Below are 17633 nucleotides of genomic sequence, written 5' to 3'. Positions count from 1 at the left end.
GCCACAAAATTATTTTAATGTATATTATTATCTTTTCTTTTTAAGGCCGTTCTTCCCTCTTCCCAATAGATGATGGTTTGCTGGACGACGGTCATAGTGATCAAGTTGGAGTCTTGAATTCACCTACCTGCTATTCAGCTCATCAGAATGGAGAACGAATTGAGCGTTTTTCTCGGAAAGTGTTTGTTGGAGGTCTTCCACCAGATATTGATGAAGGTGAGCTGCCTGAAAACTAAGCAAACTAAGTTTGGAGGGAGAGAGAAAGACATTTTGAAAAATGTAAATGAAGTAGTAGAAATAATCCACCCAGGAAAATAATGTTGTGGTGTAAAAAGCTACAACTATATTTTTTTATAGAAGTTGATGGATATGTTGAGCTTAATGTCATTTTATGTCATCCATCTCTTTTGGTTTTGAGATGGTTCAGTTGCCTCTGATTCTGCACTTGCAGATTGTGGTTGCATGTAATGCCTGGAATTCGTGCTCCTGCTTACCTTGCATATTCATTTCAAATACATCTTAGCCCTTCATAGTGTCCTCTGTCTGTGCCTGCTTTAGTTTCTATTCATAGAAAACTTCTATTAGTAATTGAATTTCAAATTATTCTTTACTGTTACCTGAAGATCTCAGAAATGGTTTAGGTTAATATTATTCCTGTTCATAAATAGAGAAACTAAGGCAGAGGAAGGTCAAGTGGCAGAGCACTCTGTGATGCATTGAACACAGAATGTACCACAGAAGCTCAGATTGTTACGTGATGCAGTTGGAATTGCTTTGTACAATTGTGCTGATTTGAAGTAATCATGCTGTTTAATATTAGGTTTCTCCTGTGCAGATAAATGTAAATTACATGCTAGCTTTGTAATGTAAACAGAAGTCCCTTTACAAGGTTCATTGTAATCCTAGAGTAACTTGCAAACCAAATAAGCTGACTTTCGTTAATTAACTTTCAGATATGAAATATGGAGAGACCATATTTTGGTTTCATCTTCATTGTGATGCTGCAAGGGATTTATTTTAATATACTTCAGCTTTTTTTTGATGCATCTTAGCATCTAATTCAAATGTGCACTGTTGCCTTTAATACAAATGCTAAACAAAGACACATGGAGATATCTTTCCTGACTGTTTATATGCTGATGGCAGGATGCGACTCAAAGAAATGGAGCGTATTTGTGTTTGATGGGTTATTGCTCTTGTAGAGTTTAGGGTGGTTTAATTTTTTCCTCATGGCCAAGGTTCTTAGAGTCAATGACAGGAAGGAATGGCTGCGTTAGAAAGACATCACAAAGTTGTGCAGGGGGCATAGAAGATCTTGCAGCAGGACTCTTCACGGTTATGTTAGAACCACCTCCAAATAGGCAATTTCAAGTTTCTGTGCCTGATCTGTGCATGGTATCTGCTGGAACCTGCTAGCATGTTGATTATGGTGGTACTTATTATATGAGTATCTACCTACAAAGCTCTGAACTGTACATCACTAAACAGTAAATTGTTTAGATTGCAGTCAAACCAGATTCTGAATTGAAGGAAGTAACACACCAGTTTTCACGACTGCCTTTAGTTGCCCATATGCTTCTGAAATGCTCCTGTTATTAAGCAATAAAAAACAAACGTAAGCTTAAAATCACCAGAAGTATACTGAGTAAATATTAACACTTTGGAAGATGTGTCTGTTTAAGTTTTTGGTTCATGAAAGTTGGAAGTTTTGTTCCTTTTTTCCCAAGAAATGGCAGCCTTTGCTAGAAACAAAGATTTTTGCTTGATAGTACTTTTTCATTGAGTTATGTCATTTATTTTAATTGCAACTATTATACCTGTTTTTAGATGAAATTACTGCTAGCTTCCGACGATTTGGGCCTTTGGTAGTAGACTGGCCTCACAAAGCAGAAAGCAAGTCCTATTTTCCACCAAAAGGTAAGAGAGTTGAAGGGTTTTGACCTGTCACTGAGTGCAAATCTTACTCTGGGAAACTGTCTCGTCTTTTTCCAAAGGGTATAATTTACAATCCCTGTGAACAGTTAATTCTGCAGGTTCAGACATGGTTCCTTTACATACCATGTCTAAAACCTGAGAGTGTTGTTTTAGTACTGTGCCTGGTTCAGTGCTAGACTCCTGAAGGATCTTCCATATTCTGATTTCCCATCTATCGGATCAGCATTATATAGTTCATTCATAGCAGCAATTCATTCCTTCCCTGGAGGTGACAAAAGAAGGTATAGTGCCTTTATAAAGTGATTCTTCATTTATTTATCTGACCATCTGTGCTGGGGAAAAGACGGGATTATTATCCCAGATGGGTCCTCTAAAGAGTGGGAAATGGAATTGAAAGTATTTGAATAGTATATATGAACACTACATGGAAATTCTAAGACAAAGAAACTTTGGCTTTTTTGATTGTCAGCCTGATACACAAAGCTACTGTCAAATTAAATTTGATTATCCTAAGGAGTGCATCTCTTTTCATAAATTACCAAGAGAAATTTTTGAGGAACTCCTTGAGGAAGATGCATCTCACAGAGTCTGTGATGAATATATAGAAGAGAGAAGATGTAATATATTCTTACCTGAAAGGAATAGATTCTGGCATTCATTTCCAAGGATATAGTCCTGTCTCAGCATCTGAACATCTTAAGGATGTATTTCGAGACTTCCTCATTTAATAAAGCTTTTTGATATCGTTGGAATATTTATAATCACCACAGTTAAAAAAAAATCTGTATTATAAGCAGAGCTTTTTAAAAGCAGAGAATACAAATAGAAGAACTTCAGTCTGATCTAATTAATTCAGGAAACACTTGCGAACTAGGTGTTAAGTTGATTTCCCATGATTAACTGATACTTATTTGAAATTTAATAGCACTTACTGCTCTTCAATCTTAAAACTTACATTCTAATTTTCAGTTTACTACATTATTCAATATTTTTTTGTAAGCTCACCTAACATTTAAAATACAGCATAGGTTTCTCTTTGTAGATATGCTGGAAATATAACTCACTGTTAACTGTTGAATATTACTGTGTTTATATCTGTTTTTTCAGTGCGATAGATGTGGCCCATGATTATTTTGTAGAAGAATTTCTTAAAAATTTGTCTTTCTTAAGTATTGCTCATGCGTGCAGGCAAGAACAATGTATACATGTATTTAATAAGATGTCTGAAACTGCTAACTGCTGGTGTACTTTGTTTGTTCAGTCTCATTAGAGATTTGACATGGTATTACTTTCCAAAGACATCTCAGAATTGTCCAGTTCTGAACTGATTTACGTAATAGTCTTCTCTGTGGTGAAGAGATACAGCTTGCTCCTTTTTTTTTTTTTTTTTTTTTTTTTCCTACTCTTGTTCAGTTTTCCAGGCTGTGGTTCCTTCCAGGCTCTCTGCTTACAGAAAGTCCTGAGGGAAGGCCATGTTCATAATAAGTATTTCCTTGCTTGAAGAAATGCAAAAAGTGTCCTGATTCATCAAGGCTGGCTGCCTCCTGAGAAACACGAACTGCTTGTTCTTAACCAATTACATTTTGTATTGGTTCATCACAAAATTAGGCCCAAAGAAAACAGGAATTTTAAAAAATTGACACTAATCTTACAAGGAAACTCTGTTCTGAAGTGGAAAAAAATGATTCTGTTGAGATCAAAGTACGAAGTCTGTAAGTGATCTGCCAACTGTAATGGAGAATTCCTTCCTTTCTGACTCGCCAGTGTTTATCATAACTCCTGTTATTACGTAGTTGGCAAATATACTTATTTATGAAACAATACACATGTCCAAAGCAACTTGCTGAGGTGAGGACTCCTCCTTATGATAATGAAGTTCTCAAAGAAATGATGCCATGAGGATATGCAAATCCAAAGAAGGCCTTCCAGAATATGCCCAGCTGTTTGTGTGCTCTCTACTATTTATAGTCCATATCAAACAGAGGATAATCTGATTTAAACAGGACAGTATCCCCAGCCTTTTCTAATTGTCTGGGTGTTTCTATTGCCTTCTATCACAGCAGTTGTGCAGTAGCTTCATTTATTCAAGGCTCTTAACTGCTAATTTAGAACTGACTGAAAAAATTAGGTTGAAAATGTTCTGTTTCTAGTTTAAGAAGCAAAACCCCAGCTCCATCCAAGTTCTGTTTAACTTGTTACCAGCTTATTTGATCACACTGGGTAGGATTGAACTCTGGATTCAGGCAAGTCACTGTAGGTGTCTTCATGTGTGATTGGTGTCTAAGCTTCCTTTAATCAGTGGGAATCTGGCCAATGCAGTCAGTGGAGTGTAGGGGGCTATTCAGGTTGCCGTAACATAAGCACATTGAGCTTGAATAATTTACCCAAACCGAGGATATGTAAAAGATCTCGCAAATGTGGCGCGGCACTTATTGAAGCCCCACACCATTCTGGAGCACCAGCTGAAGGTTTGGCAAAGCCCTATAGAGGATAGATGGTGCCAGACACCTCCATGTCCCACGTGGTCAGCTGAGTAACTGTTCAGTCACCACTGACTACATTAACTGGATCTCTGTACTACGGTAGGAGCTTAAACAGTCACTGCAGAAATATGGAAATAGGTGTTTGGATCTTGAAGTGAATCCTGCTCCCCCCTACTCAAAAGTGCCTCAGCTAATAACTACATTACAGTTGTATCAGCCTGCATTTTTTCACTTCAAGTGTATTTTGGAGTTAATTCTCCACCAAAGATGACTAAACTGAACAAGTGAAAGATTTATGTTTTAAAGATTAAATTTAATTAATATGGTGATGGGATCTCTTTAAAGAGGAGTAGATTAAATGTGTGTCCTCCCCAAATGTGAATTATTCCCATCCTCAAATGTAGATCCATTGTCTGTATTAACCTGCAGTTTACACTGATTCTTTCTGATTTAAGCTAAGGCGCAGTATTCTGCGGGTAAGAATTGCACTGCACTGAAGCCATTTAGTCTCCTCTGGGGAGAGTCTGTCAGGACAGTAGAGGAACCAACCCCAAAACAAAATCAAGCAGTACTGACTGGCATGGACGGTGCCATGCTGGCTTGCACTGAGTTTCTTGACTCCTTCTCTAAGCCACTGGCGATAGGAGTTAACTGGAGTTCGATAGAACTTAAAGCTGCTCTCTGATTTCTACACAGAGTATGCATAGCAGAAGCGTCCTTTCTCCTTCTGGTAAACTTCCGTATTACTATGAAATAAAAAAATTATACCTTGCTAAGAAAATTGTGTTAGCTACCAGTGTGAATCTAGTCTAGAATGCTTTGCTTTTGATTCGTTCTTTATGTAATAAATTAAAAAAAAATTATAAGGTTTAATTTGGTAATACAGCTAGGACTCTTCAAACTTATCTGATGGGCTTTCTGTTTCCAGTGCTGACCCAATACATTAAAAAGAAAAAAAATTACTTCATATTTTGGTCTGGTTTCATTAAGAGAGGTGTCAGCTCAGTAAGGATGACTGTAACCAATGCAGTATCTTTAGATATCAGGGAATGTAGTTCTAAAGCCAATTATCATCTCCAGAAAGATTTGTTTATTATTTGAGGTAATTTTCCGAGGACAGGTATTATCAAAGTCACCCACACTGGTTGCCTTTGAAAACAGGAGTATTAGTAATAGTTCCAGTGTTATGCAGAGGAATTTCATTAAGTGATAAACACTAACAGGGCTTACCTGAACTTTGTTTCCCAAAGGAGGCATAAATTCTGGTGGAGGTGCACAAGAACAAGAAATTTTTATAAGACTGTGTTTCATCTAATTCTTTTCACCCTGTGAAATATGTACAAAACATAAAAGCTTTGTCTCTTGGCAAGTAATATCTGATTGCTACTGTTGGTGTACATATGACCCAAAGGTATGAAGCAACTTCCTTCAAAGAAAACTATTAGAGTAGCTTTGCTTTTCCATTGTAAACAACTTGCATTGCTATTGGGTGTGAAGCTGTTAAAATTAAATGACTGATGTGGTACACCAAAAAAAACAAGAAACTAGGGAGTTAAGTTGTTTTGTAGTACAGTGAAACACCTCCTACTCTTCACCCCCCTATCTCCCCACCACATTTCACTGTGACGTGTACTTTCTGTCGCACACAGTAACTGTAGTTCAGTACTACTCCAAAAAGACTAGTTAGGCACTTCATCTTTTTCATCATACTTATGCATGTGACTTACCACCGCTATACTAGCTTTGCAGACATTAAACATCCACAATAGTTCATGAGTTATGGATGTTAAGGTGAAAAATAATCCAATAAAAGCGTATATTGAGAAAGCAGAAAGGGGTAAGAATAAAATTTGTGCCATACAGTTGTTGGCATGTGGTAGCTGTAGTAACAAGAAGAGCCCTAATTTAGGATGTCTAAATGAAGTGCCTAAGATAAGAGTGTAGTTTCCCTTTGCAAGCTCTTTCTAGCTAATGAATATAGGCTGGTTGCCTCTGTAACTGGTGCTCTTTGGAGAAGTCTATGGCTAATGTATAATTGATTTGTGCCAGGAAGTGCGCCCTGGTCTAGGGCAAGTGATGGAGAGTGGTTTGTATGCAAACTGTGCAAGTCTAGCATTCTTTGGAAGGGATTTGCTGTCTCTGTATATAGCTATAAAATGAGGGAGCTGAGCAATTTATCTTCTTTAGTTGGTTTTCTTCATCAAGAGAACTTGTTGTTTTCCTCCAGGCTAGGCTTGGGGAGCAAACTAAAATTCATTGTAAATCATCGAAGGGCTAGAGCTGTGGAGCAGAACTACAGCCAGACCAGTTTGACAGTACAGACTATACCCTAACTTGCTCTGTGTCTTCAGAGGGGGAGTAGTACAGCTAAGCTCATGACATAAGCCTGTCTGATGCTTAAAATTAAGTGGGATGAACCCAGACATGGGTACATGTTTTGCAGATAACATTGAGAAGGCAGTATTAACGAATAGTTTTGGTATTGCTTTCCTTTTATTTCAAGTGTGGAAGGATATAGTAATCCTAATTGTTCCCTTATCAAGTTCTTGTATTTGAATTTTCTATCTTTTTACAAGCTGCCACATTTAAGCATATTAATAGCTGCAGACTTACAGGTGGTAGATCATGTGGAGACACTGACCATCTTTATCTATCAGGACCTAAACGGCAGTACCCTTGATTTGCTTTAGGGTAAGAACTGATGGAAAATCAGCATCTGGCAAAATATTTTACTTGCTTCTGGCTGTGAGTCTTACTTTGTATGTCTGATCCCTTAGTTGGTATAATGTGCATTTAGCCCTCCCTTTGATTAATCAAGTTCTTGCACTGCCATCATTCTTGTACTGAGCTCTCCATTCAAACAGGAATGTGTGTGCCTGGCTTCTACACAAGTAAAGACAGTTACACGGGTCTGGTTTCACTTACCCATGCCAGTCTGCACACGCCCTCATTCAGTGAATGAGTTTTGCATGGGTAATATGTGGATTTTAAATTCTAAGATAAATACTGAAAGATATCCCCATTAAAACAGATTTTGAACCTAAATAATTGCTAATTAAGCTTAAGTTAAACAGATTGTCACTAAAAAATACTGTTCAGCAATGAAAAATGGACTTCACAAGGAAATGCTTTAGCCCAAGCCCAAAGATTCCCTACAGCATATTTGTTAAGAAACTAAGTAAGATTTACATAAAAATATAGAATACATAAAACCTTGTTATGTGTCCCTTGCAGGTAGCTGTGATAGGACCGTAGTATGAGGGGTAAGAAATGAGGTCCAAGTTATTAAAAAGACCAGTATAGGCCTTACAGCTTTTTCTTTGAATCCTACTTTTGTTCCCATATATCTAAGATCAGTCGTGCATTTGTTTCTCTAATCTTACATTCTTCTTAACACATTGGTTCTTTAATGCTCTTCAAGATGCACCCTGCTATCTTTGCCTTGATGACCTACACTGTCTGTTTGCAATAAGAAATTGCCAGTGGTTAACTAGCTTCTCTCAGAAATACAGTATCATTTCCAAACGGCTTGGTAAAGGAGCCACACTCCCTCTTGCCAAGCCCACTCTACAGCAGCTCCTTCAGCATTTACTTTTCCATCCAAGTAATAAAACATAACTTTGCATGAAAATTCCACACTTGGTGGTAATGTCAGAAAGAAATGTGGATTTGTGGTCCTTTTAAAGTTTGTTTTAGAATACAACCCTGATTGTGCTATCGGGCACCTGTAAAGTAACAAATTTTGTATATATCATTATAGTGTAACTGTTAAAGTATTCTAAAGTGTGAGGTTCTTTGCTTGTCTGACTGTTTTTACTGTAGCATTAAATAAGCATTTTAATTCCTATTTTTGTAGTGTTTGGGAGGTTTGCTGGGTCACTTATGTAACAAAGTACTTTGATCTAATCTCTAGAATAGAGATTAGTCCTTCGTGCCAAGTCGGATTTTCATTGTATAATGTCCATTGCTGCCAATGAATTATGCTCAGCCTAGACTTCCAGTACATTATAGAGCAGACATGTTTGCTTTTATTTGGTTATTAGTCTTTTGACAATTATTTTAAGGATAGAAGTTCTGTTGATCATGGCAAGGTAGTACATAGTTAAAGAAGATGACTAATAAAGAATTGGTTTGACTTTCTTTTACTTTTGGAGTAAACACATTTGTATGGAAAAGTCACTGGCAAAGATGATTAAGAAAAATAAAGATAAGAGGAAAAATATCAGTTGGTTTGGCTTTTTTCCCAGGTTATGCGTTCCTCCTGTTCCAAGAAGAGAGTTCTGTTCAGGCCCTGATTGATGCCTGCATTGAAGAAGATGGAAAGCTCTATCTATGTGTTTCCAGTCCTACTATCAAGGACAAGCCAGTAAGTAAACAGTAGATGGCCTGGAGGCTATAGCTGCCATCTGTCTAAAGCTGCATTTGAAATGATGAAAATGAAAATAATCAAAAGCAAACTACTGTTGTGAGAGCTCAACATCTGGAACAGTTGGATGATTTTAAAATTGTAGTGTTTTGAATTAATAGGATTAAAACAGAGCACCTAGATATGCTAAGCTAATGGGGTTATGACGGTTTGATAATTTATATAGGCTGATGAACTTAAATCCATGATATAATGAAACTTAAAGTAGCATACTATTTTCTTTCCCAATTCAATAGGTTCAGATCCGTCCCTGGAATCTAAGTGATAGTGACTTTGTGATGGATGGTTCCCAGCCGCTTGATCCTCGAAAAACAATTTTTGTTGGAGGAGTCCCTAGACCATTAAGAGCTGGTGAGTATAATCTGTGGCTATTTTTAAAAGTAGGAGATTAATGGAAATAATTTGAACCATGCATACTTCTGTATAGTTATGTATGGATATAGATATATACATACAAAAATAGAAGACTGTCATGATAGTTATAAGCACAGTACAATATTCGTGTATTCTTACATTTCTCTAGTAACTGTTTTCATCTGGGTTTGGCCATAAATCAGTGTTCATCATTGAGATTTACTGGAAACTGTTACATGTCTAAAACTGTAGAAAAGTTTTTGATCATATTAGCAAAACTGTAGTGTAAACTATGTCACGAAAGAGGTTTGGGTTTTTTTAAAATAATGCTATGAAAACCTCTCTGCCATGCTCCATGAATATGTGGAGCTCTATTTGTACTTGCTTGTCATTGTGCGTTAGCTACTCTTCTACTACTATGAGGTTGCAGTTACTCTTGCTAATATGGACAAAACAAAAACACAGGTGATGAAGAAGTACTTGAAGGAGTAGGAATAGAGGAGAAAAGGAAGAAATTCAGACAGCTAGCGCAGTCTGTATGGCACAACACTATATGAGATTGCAGGACTCTTTCTAGACTCTTGTCCCCATATTTTATGGTGACCTTCTAGTAAGTAGGTTGAAGTGAGTGTTGGAAGTAGAAGCATAGCATACAGTGGTTCAACTCCCGTTTTCTTTTAGAATGACTCCTGGATTTCATTAGTCTTCCATAGTTTGTAATGAATTTTATTCTTACAGAAAGATGAGCTTTCAGATGGAAGATGTAGGAGAACCAAGAAGTGATAGTTCAAATTTGGGGTATAAAGAATCTTAAATTTTTCTATCTTGGACCTGCAATGCTCAAGCTTTTCTGTTATTTTACTTTTAAGACTGTACTTTTGACTGTAGTACAAGCTCTGTAAATGAGCATAAACACAGGATGTTCCAACTGCAGATTAATTTTTCTTTAAATTCAGTACAAATACTCCAGATTACCGTTCTGAATGTCTGTGATAAATAAATTTAATGGATGCATTCTTATGCTTAGCTTTCAAATGCCCTGTATATGTGAAAATGAAATTTTTATGGCATTGTGAAATAAGAACCATGACTTCACAAAAGCAGTAAAACTTTAGGAGACTTTTCAAACAACTATTGAACATCAATGACTGCTGACACCTTTATAACCTAATACAGAGGATACTAATGCTGAAAAAATTAGTATTTTCCACCTAAATGAATTGCAAAACTGAATTCAGTATAAAATATTACTAGAGGATTGCTAAAATACTTGATCTATAAAATGTGAGAATTTTGTTTCTGTGAACTTCAGTATCTATGGTAAGTGTAGCACTGTAGAGGTAATCAAGCTCTTTGTGGCTGATGAAAAGATGCTAACTACATCTTTAAATTCAAGTAGGACATAGAGCATTAGGACAGTCAGAGAACATGTACCAAGGAATTTGTGGCATGTGGATCTATTTTATACAGCTTACATTCCATGCCTGCCCAAAAAGTCTTTTGCTGTAATCCCCTGAAGAAAACTGCCCTGGAATTTCAGTTCCAGGTTATCAAGGACTGCAAGGACTTAGAATTCCATTGTTCCTTGGATGTATGTACCCACAGTGTGAAAGATCTGTCTGCTGCATATTTCATAGCTTATTTAATATGTTTTTGTGTTTCTTGTTATTACTGTTACATCGGCTGTTGCAAAATTAATTATTAAAATTAACTTTTCTAGTATTTTTAAATACAAGCATGTTATCTAAAGTTTGTACTGTACAAACAGTTTAAATGAACGTTGTTTTGTTTCTTAATAGTGGAACTGGCTATGATCATGGACCGTCTCTATGGTGGAGTTTGTTACGCAGGAATTGATACTGACCCTGAGCTGAAATATCCAAAAGGTGCTGGACGTGTTGCTTTTTCCAATCAGCAGAGTTATATTGCTGCCATCAGTGCTCGGTTTGTTCAACTTCAGCATGGCGATATTGATAAACGAGTAAGTTACACAGAAATTAAAACATAAATAAATACGAGAATGATGGTCTCTAAAGGAACTTCTGAGGGTGTGGTAACATTGCATTTGATTGGCTTTCATGCCAGCTTCTACATTTCTTTTAGTATTCCTGTAACTCCACTAGTTCCAAGAGTTAAAGAGCGAATGGCCCCAAACGAGCGACATGCATTCCACAGAGCAGCAGTTTGTTCCTTGGACATATGTTAGACCATATGTTCTTTCCATTCTGGAGTTCCTGGTTTTGTTGTGTATGAGCAAAGGGCTTGAAAATCTTTTTCTCTCCCTTGTTCTAATGAAACCAAATACTGTGATAATTCCTCTGTCATTCATAGGAAACTACTATTCATTGGTTTCAGATTAGCTTTATATTTGCAGCTGCCCTTAATTTCAGCCATAATTGTCAGTGCTCAGCACCTCAGAAAATCAATCAAGCTCAACACCTAAAATACAAAACGTCTCATCCATTCTGTTTCAGAGAGTCTTCTTAGTATTTACCAATGTACATTTCTGGTTGCTACAGATGCTTATTGCTAGCTGTAGCAAAACTAACTTTTATTAAGAGGACTAGTCAACTTCATTACTCCTAATTAGAAGTATAAGAGTAGCAAAGAAAACTGGCATCTAAATTATGTCAGTTTTAAATGTCACTAGTTTTGATGTCAAGAGCTGCAGAGGTAGTCACTGGTATTAATAGATGTTCTTTTACCAAAAAAAAAAAAAAAAAAAGGTCTTGGAGGAAGAAGGGTTGAGTAAGTAAAGTAGTTCAAGGTCCAGTCTCCTCTACAGATCAAAGACACAGGAAAAAGAAAGTAGTACAGTTAACAAAAGTCTGCTGTAGGGAGGTAGCATGTGCTTCTCTCCTTTCAAACAGACAGAGTAGTACAGCTTTACATCTGTCTCTCAGATACCAGTTGCCTAGTGAGCTGAAATCCCCAAATACTGTCCTTTCCAGAGGATGAGCGGGTCTGAATTTGGGTAGTGAACTAGGCTTCACATTATGATGTGAGGGCTACATTTTGCTGGTGGGATGCTGTCCTTGTGACTTGCAGCTGACTTTGACTAATAGCTCTACCTTTTGGCCAATTACGTAACAGGAAAAATGGCCTTGACAATGTGACTGTGTGAGGGGAAATAAAACTATTAATCATTTTGCATTTGAGTATTTGGACAAAATGGGAGTAATGACCAGAATCCAGAACTCCTACAGAAATGCTAAATGGGTCATTTAGCTTCAGAACTGGGTATAGCTTAGTGCGTTTCAGGAACCATCTATAGTGCATTTGGCTGTGAAGTGACCTAGCTTTAAAATTAGAGGTGGACAGTTGGGTCCCATCCAAACTAGCTCTCCCTCAAAGGTGAGAGACATGGGCTTGAACCCTGTAAACTAGGGGACACTTTTGTCTTGGTGGTCTTCTTCCCATGGGAGTGTCGTTTGCAGCAGAGGAGTAAATGGTAGACTGGCAGTGCCATCTTATAAGAGAAAGGAAGGCATGAACCTGCCTTTGAAAGCTGCACTGCCAAGTAGGTTTTTTTGTTGGTTTGTTTTTTTTATGATAGGTCACCAGAGATTTTAAGGGCTCTTTGGATGCCAAGCAGGCGTCTGAAATGGCAGTGCTTGCTGTTTGCGGAGAAAGGGATATAACTTGTTAATGTGTGACATGACACTGAAATACTTAAAGGGGAATGGACAGTAAATCTCCGATAAAACAGTGGGCATGTGCTGCAGGCCTCTTGGAGCTTGGACGGGGAAAAAAAAAACCACAAAATCTACCCCAAATACTATATTTCAGAGGCACAGCATTTGAGTTATATCCATGAGACTTAATTTCTAAAAACAGTAGTCAAATGATTTCTTCAGTCAATCACTATTACAAAAAAAAAAAAAAAAAAAGGGAAGAAACAAGTATAATTAGTATCTGTAGATAGCTGTTCCTGGGCTGGAGAGGTTGCAGGGGAGAGGGAAGCAAGCTCTAGGCTTTCTCTTTAAATATCTGAATTCTCATAGGTTTTTTTGATTGTTGTAATTTGTGTTCTTTCTTTAGTATTGCTTTTCTAATTCTTGAAAACTATTTTTTTGGCTCAAGTATTCTCTTAAATCTGGAATTTTGGCATTTATTAGCATCCTTGTTTTTTCTTATTATGAAAAATGTGTGCAACTCCTGAGGTGTTTCACTTGCAAGATACAGCAGGGCCAAATCTAAGTATTTTAATAGATTTGTCTTTAAGCCTTGTGATGGGGAGGGTTTATGAACGTCTTTGTTTATTTCAGAGGGTCTTTAATCTTTATTTTTTAAATCATCTTCTCTAATTAAATCATACGATCAGTTCTTATTATTTATGTAATTACATATATATATTTATAGAACCCAGTTATTTGCATTACTGAGGAGTAATAGAGAATGGTCTCTTTTTAGGGAACACCTTAACTCTTAGCTGTTTCTGAAAGTATGAAAAAAAGCTATTTTCAGAAATAGTTTTTTGCTCCATGGAGTTTATACACTAATGACTTTTCAGGCTCTGAAAATATTCTGAAATCAGTATTACTGCTGATTTATAGATGAGCAAACAATTTGTACAAATCCGTAAACCACTGTTTTTTGTAAATGAGGAAGATAGTCCTACTTCGGTTACTGCCTTCATCTGAGATATATGCTGGCCAATAAAGCAATATATTACATATTTCACTGACATTTTAGAGGCAGGCTGTTCTCCTACCCTTTACCTTAGCATAGCCTTTCTATACCAGTTATATCCAGTTTCTGTAGGACTGCTGTCCTTTCACATTCTTTTCATAATCAGTTTTGTCCGTGTAAAAGTCTTTTTTCATTGCTAAATTTTGCAGTTCACCTATTTATCCTTCTGAACTTTAGTTCAAAGTATTTATAGCAATTTTTTTGCACATACCTTTTCCTACCTTAATTGGAAATCTTAGTGTCACCGTCACTTAACAAACATTGTCTGTGATCTTAACTTCTTCCTTACCTAAGTACTCTGCAGCTTCTCTCCAGTTCTTCTGATGTGTAGGTATGTTTAGTTTCTCTAACAGATGTTTTTCTTCAGTGAAGTGCTCCTCATCCTGTTTTAGCATATATGAAAGCTCAGCTCCAAACATTTCCTTGAAACTCGTTTGGAGTTTCAGCTCCAAACAATTCCTTAAAGTGTTGTTAACTTTCATATGCCAGCAGTCTGCGTCCACTTCATGTAATACTTCCATTCCCCAAAGTGTTTCTCTAATACATTTGAAATCATCTTCATACTGATCTTGGTGCATTAATGCACCGAAGCTTGAAATATATGCTGCTTCATGCTTTCAGTAATTTTGAACCACACACACAGTTACCGCATAAGGTACCCGTTTATTGGAAAGTTTGAGTGTAATTTGTGATAAGGCAGGTCGTTGTAGTGAAATAAGATGTAGAGCTTGTACTGAGTATAGATGACTGGAAGAAGCATACTCTATTTCAAACATAGTTGCATTTGACATGTCAAGTATGACCTCTGCTTCTGAAGCTAAGAACATGAAGACTGTTGTGCTGTAAGACTTTTGGGTGGGTAGCTGTATGTGTAAATTTTTTCCTCTAGAGACACAATGGAAAAAATAGCATTTTAAAGTTCTTATTATTTCAAACATATTTTGGCTGAGTATAGTACATAAAGTCGATGTCTCTATGTAGCATTCTTGTAATAGTATCTCAGAAAAAAATCTCTTAGAGCAGTGAGTTTTCCTATGAACTGGAATAACTCTTTTTGCCAACAAAAGGCAGAAAATACTGTCTTTAAAAGTGAGGAAAATGTGAAAGACAACAATACATTCTTAATGATGGGGTCAACTCATTTTGTGTTTTATTATGACATTGTTCTTCCTGTCTGATCACAGTCTGGAACAGTTCAGTTACGCAAAGACATAATGCAAATTTACCACTGGACTCCTGCCACTTTTCCATTCTGGCAGTCAGATGAGTTTGGGAGAAAGAAGCTGTGGAAGACAGGTGTTTCTAGCAGGCTGTAGACTTGCAAAATGGTCTTTTAAAAATATTTTCAGAAATACATTGAATACAAATTTCTGTACACCTCAAAGCCACAAAAAGGAAAAGTAATAGATGACCAAAATCTGTAGCTCCAAATTTGACCACATTTTAGAAATAGGGAGTGAATTTACAGGGAACAGGAGCGCTAAAAGATCTGTATTCCAGCCTGTCCAGTACTGTTAATTTGCACAAGGAAGTAGTACATGCAGAGACTTATATCTTAAAAAAGGTTAATGTATAAATGGTTACATTCGTGTATGTTCAGTTATTTTTTGCTAAACAGTACAGAATTGGATGTCATGTTGGGGTATGTTTGGGAGCTGATTAGATTAGTTGGGAGATCTTTGGGCTTGTTTGCTTGTTTTCTACACCTACTTCCATGTTATCATTTGCCAAGATCATCCTTCCAGAATAAATTAAGGAGAGGTTCTGATGTAGCTATTTATTACATATATGGCGTACTTCTAAAGATCTGCCTTGAAGTGTTCTGCTTACTGCATGGATAGATCTGTAGCTGATAAATGATAAAGAGTAATAACTTATTAGTTAAATAAGGGCATTAATATGTCTGATTTCAGACTTCTGGGTTTTTGTTTGTTTTTTTTTTTAAACCAGAAAAAACTGAATGCCCTCATATAACTTTAAGTAGGAATAGGTATTAACTGGAATTGTTTCTGTTTTACTCCAACAGGTGGAGGTAAAGCCATATGTGTTGGATGACCAGATGTGTGACGAATGCCAGGGTGCACGATGCGGTGGAAAGTTTGCTCCTTTCTTTTGTGCCAATGTCACTTGCCTGCAGTATTACTGTGAGTTTTGTTGGGCAAATATCCACTCTCGTGCAGGACGTGAATTCCATAAGCCATTGGTAAAGGAGGGGGCTGACCGCCCACGTCAGATCCACTTCCGCTGGAATTAAACATGGTGAACCAGCATCTACATAAGGAAAGAAGGGTGCATGTGGCTTACTGTGTTTGAAGATACTGACATGCAGAAGAAATAAGTGCATTCTTCTGCTTTTCACCCCAGCTATCAATACATGCATCTTTATCAGCAGCCAAAACACTACAAGCCTCTTGTTTTTCACCAAAACCCTACATCTCAGGCTTACTAATTTTTGTGATATTTTCATGTTAAAATAAAATGTTTTTTTGTATTTTCTCCAAGTTATTTTTATATGTAAAGTTAAAACTAGATATGAGAATGTTTTTGCGTAGGGGCACACAGTCTGCTGCTATATTTAGTGGGTGAAGCGTGCACTTATTTCTAAACATGGGTTTTTAACTTCAAGATCTGCCCCAGTAATTTACCAAAGGTAGCAAAATAGTGAAGATGGAATATGTCTGCTACAAAAAGCTTATTTTTATTGTTGTTGCTATTTTCAGTGTATACATAAACTAAAAATTAGGGTTGATTTTTTGCTCTCCATTTTGACTTGCAAGAAATAATACCTCAAGATAATCTGATTTATTAGCTATTTTTAAACATTTTTAATCACAAGCTGTATTAGCTTTGCTGCTATATAGGTGTTATGTGTAATGCCACCTATTAATACGGGATTGAAACGTTTAAGACACACTGCATTACAGATTAAATGCAGGCAGCACAATATGGCCTAAACTGCCATAGTTTTAGAATGTGAAAAAATTGCATGTTTACTTACCTGTATACACCATATGCATGCACTAGAACTATTAATTAACAAGAGGTGAGTTATTGCAAATGTTCAAAAAAGGCTCTCTTGAAACTAGGTAGCATGAGCAAATTTACAAAATTTGTTACAAAAAACAAACTTGCATGCATTATTGTGACTGAAGTAAAAAAATGTCCTACATGTGTACAATATGCAAATTAGTTTTAGACTAGAAAGTGCAGCCATTTTGTGACCTGGTCAGTAGTGGAATTCAATTTTATGCAGACTGGATGTAATATTGTAATCCCTGTGCAATTTTGTGATGTGTGCTTCTACTTAATGTGGCGTGATGTAGTATAGATACAAGTTTGAGTAAAAAGCTAGCAGTTAAAAAATTCTTTTAAGCCCCCTTGATTGTTCATGGTTAAGATTTCCTCTACAAACCAAAGATGGCCAGCACACTGATAACCAGTCACCAAATGTGAAACCCATGACGAATGCATACAAAAATAGACTTATATAAGAATGCGTAATGCTTTAGAAATTAAATCTAAGTAAAGTCAAAATGGAGAAGGTGTAATATACAGACGGCTAGTTGCATAACAAACTAAATTTTACCTTTAAGACAACAGTGAAATTTGGCTTAAAAAATCTTGCTTACATGTTTGACCTGTGTGCGTTGTGGTCTTCTGTCAAACTGGGGTCACTGTTGCATGAAAAGTAGCTACTTGACAGTCAAGGATAGTGTTTTTATTTTAATGAAGGAGTTCTAGTA

The 17633-nt window shown here is 36.7% G+C and overlaps 1 protein-coding gene across 5 annotated transcripts in view; it reads left to right on the top strand.

Moving 5' to 3' along the window:
• Positions 1-16144, top strand: part of CPEB2 (cytoplasmic polyadenylation element binding protein 2) — a gene marked incomplete at both ends in the record, with an annotated part of 51487 nt that extends 35343 nt beyond the window's left edge. For all 5 annotated transcript variants that reach the window (XM_082315515.1, XM_082315514.1, XM_082315512.1 and 2 more), the window contains 6 exons: positions 46-216; positions 1828-1917; positions 8666-8784; positions 9081-9195; positions 10998-11179; positions 15917-16144. In XM_082315515.1, the coding sequence (XP_082171641.1) occupies positions 46-216; positions 1828-1917; positions 8666-8784; positions 9081-9195; positions 10998-11179; positions 15917-16144 (905 nt within the window). The remainder of the gene's footprint in view (positions 1-45; positions 217-1827; positions 1918-8665; positions 8785-9080; positions 9196-10997; positions 11180-15916) is intronic.
• Between the last annotated feature and the right edge of the window lie 1489 nt (positions 16145-17633).

The sequence above is a fragment of the Platalea leucorodia genome (genome assembly GCF_965183815.1).
Source record: "Platalea leucorodia genome assembly, chromosome: 6".
Lineage (NCBI taxonomy): Eukaryota > Metazoa > Chordata > Aves > Pelecaniformes > Threskiornithidae > Platalea > Platalea leucorodia.
This window is presented reverse-complemented; position numbering and strand designations above follow the sequence as displayed.